The 4904-nt window shown below is 39.4% G+C and overlaps 1 protein-coding gene across 2 annotated transcripts in view; it reads left to right on the top strand.

Annotated features, from left to right (window-relative positions):
• Window positions 1-4904, top strand: part of LOC106962084 (leukocyte elastase inhibitor-like) — a 15704-nt gene that overhangs the window by 5431 nt on the left and 5369 nt on the right. Inside the window, exons 3-5 of one of the 2 annotated variants that reach the window (XM_015056248.1) lie at window positions 2713-2814; window positions 4135-4275; window positions 4439-4556. In XM_015056248.1, coding sequence (XP_014911734.1) covers window positions 2713-2814; window positions 4135-4275; window positions 4439-4556 — 361 coding nt within the window. The remainder of the gene's footprint in view (window positions 1-2712; window positions 2815-4134; window positions 4276-4438; window positions 4557-4904) is intronic. The other variant, XM_015056249.1, reaches the window with a different exon arrangement.

Below are 4904 nucleotides of genomic sequence, written 5' to 3'. Positions count from 1 at the left end.
GTAACTCAAAGCGGAAAAAAGTGAGCCGCATTAGATCCTGGAGATGTGACATCAACGCCTTAGGTGCAAAGAGCCCATAGTGTCTTTTTCTGTTTTTGGGGCGGACAGAGTGCCTGTTTGTAAACGGACCATGGATGCCAAAACAACAGGAAATATCCGTTTTCTTGTGGAGGTAGTTGCCGATAAGTTGGCATCAAAGTAGGCAGGTATTAAAAGCAAAAATATCATGATGGTTTAATGTCACACAGGAAAGGAACAGGAATTAAATAATCAGCCTCTGAGTGGATAATAAACCGTTTAAAAGGTTCATAAAACAGCATTTGTCTGAACAATTCTTTTACGATTAAGCATCGAGTTTGATATGGAGGAAAACCAAGCTTTGGGAAACTCCTACTTGTCTTGTTCTCTTCCAATTAGCAGGAATAATCTGAACTATTTTTTTATGTGGGTCAAATCTGTGGTTGCGTTACTATGGGAACAGGATAATCACTGTAGACGTTTAACTGTGGTTATCAGGTCTCATTATGTGCAGCTGATACGCCCAACCGTTTTTATGAGCGGTTCTTCTCAAAGTTCAGTCTGCACCAACACCGACTGCCATTTTATTACAACGGCACGTTCACGTTTAGTAATGTCATTATTTAACGACTGAAGTGAAAACTTTCTGCCGCCTTTCGCTGTGCATCGGCAGCGATGGAGTTCCTACGAACAATATGAGAATGAACTGAGCACTAGTTTTTATTCATTAGCGGGTTTTCCACTTTAGCAGAAAGATTCGGGGCCATTTTCCAGGAGGGGTAGCTGAAATTCAGGTGAAAGCTGATAACAGAGTGATTATTTGGCTTCTATCAAACTGGGACCGCAAAAGCCAAACCACACCCAGTTAAGTCAAGCTGGTAAATGTTAGTAAATGGGAGGAGCAGAGCCTCACCCATAATCTGCCCTGTAGCTCAGGTTAAAGAAACAACTCCATTCAGTGTAAATCAGTGCTGTTATCATAGCAACGTGCTCACTGTAAAACTTTAAAGTGTTTTATTCCAGTCACGAATTTGTGCATTAACTTTAATTGTGTATGTTTGTTTTCTTACCTGCTTGTTCAGCAGTAGGGCCAGATTATCAATGACTTTATTAATCAGAGCAGCTAGTCTACCTGTTTTAAACTATTTTTTTTCCCTTTTACATAAAGAAGCTTTTATTTTTTCCCTACACATCCCTCCGTTGTGAAGGCTGAAGGAGGGAACTAAGGAGCCAACTTAACAGGGAAAATGATAAACTTCCCGTTTTATATATGTTGAAATCTCTAAAGTAAAGCTGAGCACTTTATTTTAGAGAACACTTCCTATTGTGCATCTAAGGTATTTCGCACTGCATGTCAGAGGTTGTTATTGAGACGCTCGTTGCCATGCATGCTGCTGAGTAAGAGGGAGTGGCTGAGAGGATGGACTGGAAAGATGAGTTGGCTGTGGAGGAATGTGTCATTTAGCTGTGAAATCCCTCGGTTTGTTGGTTCCCTGTTAGCAGGCTGACATTTACTCTGCACCAACCACAGAAATGCTTGGATTTAGCTGCAGGAACTCTGGAACCGACTGTCACCAAACATCATGGCGATGACTCAGTCCAGCTTGGAAAAACAAGCTGGACTGGAAAAACAGTCAAAGTCTTATCTTAAATTTTAGTGATGATATTTAAAGTTTGTCAAATGTAGATTGTTATACAAGTGTTACTGCTCTGGCTATGCAAGTCTTTGTCAGTATTTCAGCAAATGTTAAATTGCACAACTCGGTTTGAAAGATTTTTTTTTTTTTTTTTAGATGGCTCTCTCTGCAGTCGAGCTTTTCCTTGTTCCAGTGAACAACTTCCAGCATCTGTAGAAAGATCTCTACTCAAACAGTGGAGAAAATACTATTACAAGGCATTAAAGTCAAAAATGTAAAACACAATCTTAATGCTTCTATTTAAAGTTTAAAAGAAGCAACTGTTCATTTAAAAAAAATAAATACAGATTCTTCTTAACAATCATTACAGTTCTATCTTTGTTTGTGCAGTAAATCAGTGGCTACATTCCTGAAGACCTCAGTCTGGACCTGATTAGTAAACCTATGTTTCTTAGAGCATTCCTGTCATAAAGCAATCAGAGCATAACGTCTACATTTACATTTTCTTGACACAGCGTTCAATCCAAGTTCAACTTTACTCTCTGATTAAGCTGCGTCGAATTTGATAGGAGTGGGAATTCGGAGTGGAGTCTCTCCAGGTTGTGAAAGACGCTTTAAATGATGACTCACCCTTTATTTAATTTCCTGCTGTCGGCACAAATAATCAGTCCTGCTCAGACTCTGTCGAGGTTTTTATGAGGATTTACCCTGGGCGGTCCTGAGTAGGTGCAACAAACTCTGCACTTCTCCACCTCTTATTACAAACACAGAGCGTTGATGCAGACGGAGGATTAGGGCTGTACTAAGAAAAAATTAAATTGCGAGAATAAACTTGCATGAGGATAAAGTCATAACACCTCGAGGACGAAAAGTCGTAATTGTTTTTCTTAGCATGGCCCTAGAACTCGTCATAAGAAAATGTGAATAAAGTTTAAAAATATTTAACTTCATGTGAGCCTCTGTCACTACGTCACTGATTTGACAGATGAAATGGTTCCAACTGGAGATCGGTCATGTCTTACAGCTTGACAGTAAGTGTCCCAAATGTCACCTCCAGGTTCTGTGCTTCACTGAGGCGCAAAAGGTGAATCAAGCAGGACCAGCGCAGATGCAGATGCAACAGAAAGCTCAAACCAAACTGCCACCACAGCTGCTGAAGGTGGTAAAAAAGCAATAAAAGAGGATCTGTTACCTGATACTACTACTAACAAAGGGTCTGGGTGGTAACATGGTCCATGGAGGAGAGTTTACTTCACATTCTGCTGCCCTCTTTCTCTTTTGTCGCTCTCCTGATGCCATTTGTGGCGCCGCCATTAAATAATCCAGGAAGCAAACAGAAGGTGGAAGAAGCAACTTGGCCCAACATTCCAGAGTCCTTTTGCTTTTACACGATGCTGCGTTGTTATGCTTTTTCCATCTGCCGCTTCCCGTTACACTAAACGGGCAAAACTCGTTTCCTCTACTGGTGTAGCTGTGATGGTGAGAAATAACTACTGTGACGCTGCAAAGCTGCAGTGCCAGGTCACTGGAGTTAAATGGGTTTTACTTTTGGATGCACAGTAAAGGAAAAGACGAGATCTGGAGGAAGGAATAACAACATGGTGGAGGGATGGTCTGATGTTCTGTAATGACTTCTAAGGTCTGGATCTTTGCTTCTTTTTTATTTTAAAGGGATGAAGGGTTTAAGATATTTTGTACTTTTCTCTCTTGTGCTACATTTGGGTCTTCACGACTGATTCCTACACTCATAAACATCTTTACACCTTTTGAATTTTCCCATTTCGTCACATTACAACCACAACTGTAAATGTACTTTATTGTGTCTGGCATTTATTTTTATTCAGCCCTCCTTTACTTTGATACCCTAAATAGAATTGGGTGCAACACATTGCCTCCTGAGGCCACATTTGGATGACTGTATAATTTAGTCTTAACATGGCCCAGTCAAAGTCCAGGGCAAGATGAAATCTGACTGAGCTTGATGTGTTTTGATTTGGTCTCAAGATGTGCAAATGTGGTAAATATACACCAAAAAAATCAGCAGACATAATTCCAGGAAAAAGCGATTCTGCAGTGAAATAATTGAAAGAGCTGAGTAAATGCACATGCATGCCAAATTTAACAGTTTTATTTGTAAATAAAATATAAATAACTACATATCCTTTGCCTCCACTTCTCAATTAGACACTCTGAATAAAATACATTGAAGTTTGTGGTTGTGATGTAAAGCCGTTGGTGTTTGGAGTCTTTTGGTATTATGGACGCTACGGAAATGCGTCTTTTTTTTTTTCTATTAAGTGATGAGTTAAAACATACTTTTGCTACCTTTAACAGGTTTAGATAGTTTTTATAGAGTATAAACGAATCCTTTCATCACTTAATAAACAAAATGACCATGAAAACACTTCTTTTTAAAAAAATGTTTTAGTTTGGTCTGCTTCTTCTTCAGTAAATCTAACTGGTTTCCTTTCATCTGCAGACCCTGAAAACCCTGGATGTGAACGACGACCTCCACTCCAGCTTTGGCCAGCTGCTGAGCCAGCTCAACAAGTCGAACGCTCCGTATGCCCTGAATGTCGCCAACAGGCTCTACGGCGAGCAGTCCTACCAGTTTGTTCAGGTGTGACTTGGGGTGGGAGGGGGTTTCCTTTCAGCACTAGAGTGGATGTTCCTGAGTGGGTGTGGCTTTCTGTACATGCTAAGACCGACCGAATGAGGGCAGAAAAGCGGAACGCCGCATAATCCAGGACACATGCATCTACATTCGCTTGCTTTTGTTTCAGGATTACCTTGAGAGCACTAAGAAGCACTACCAGGCAGAACTGGAGACCGTGGACTTCGCCTCGAACGCCGAGGCAGCCAGGGTCAACATCAACGGCTGGGTGGAGAAGCAGACACAAGGTGGATCACACGCACCCACACACACCTCAATGTGTCACTAAGCATTTAAAATGTCTTCATCAAACATTAAAATGATGAATTCATCATTTTTATGTGCTTATTTATTTAAGTTAATAAATAAGTTTGACTGATTTTTCTTTTTTTAAGTGATAATTTGTGCTATTTTTGTGTATAGGTATTTCTTCTAATTTGCCTCATACATGTTTAATTATTTATTTTTAATCATTTTGAATTCATTTTTATGCTTATTGCATATATATATATATATATATATATATATATATATATATATATATATATATATATATTTTTAAATAATGTGATATTTTTTTTTTTTTTCCAAGTTTA

Source organism: Poecilia latipinna, unplaced genomic scaffold (genome assembly GCF_001443285.1).
Source record: "Poecilia latipinna isolate Pla-1442-1.1 unplaced genomic scaffold, P_latipinna-1.0 Scaffold1368, whole genome shotgun sequence".
Lineage (NCBI taxonomy): Eukaryota > Metazoa > Chordata > Actinopteri > Cyprinodontiformes > Poeciliidae > Poecilia > Poecilia latipinna.
This window is presented reverse-complemented; position numbering and strand designations above follow the sequence as displayed.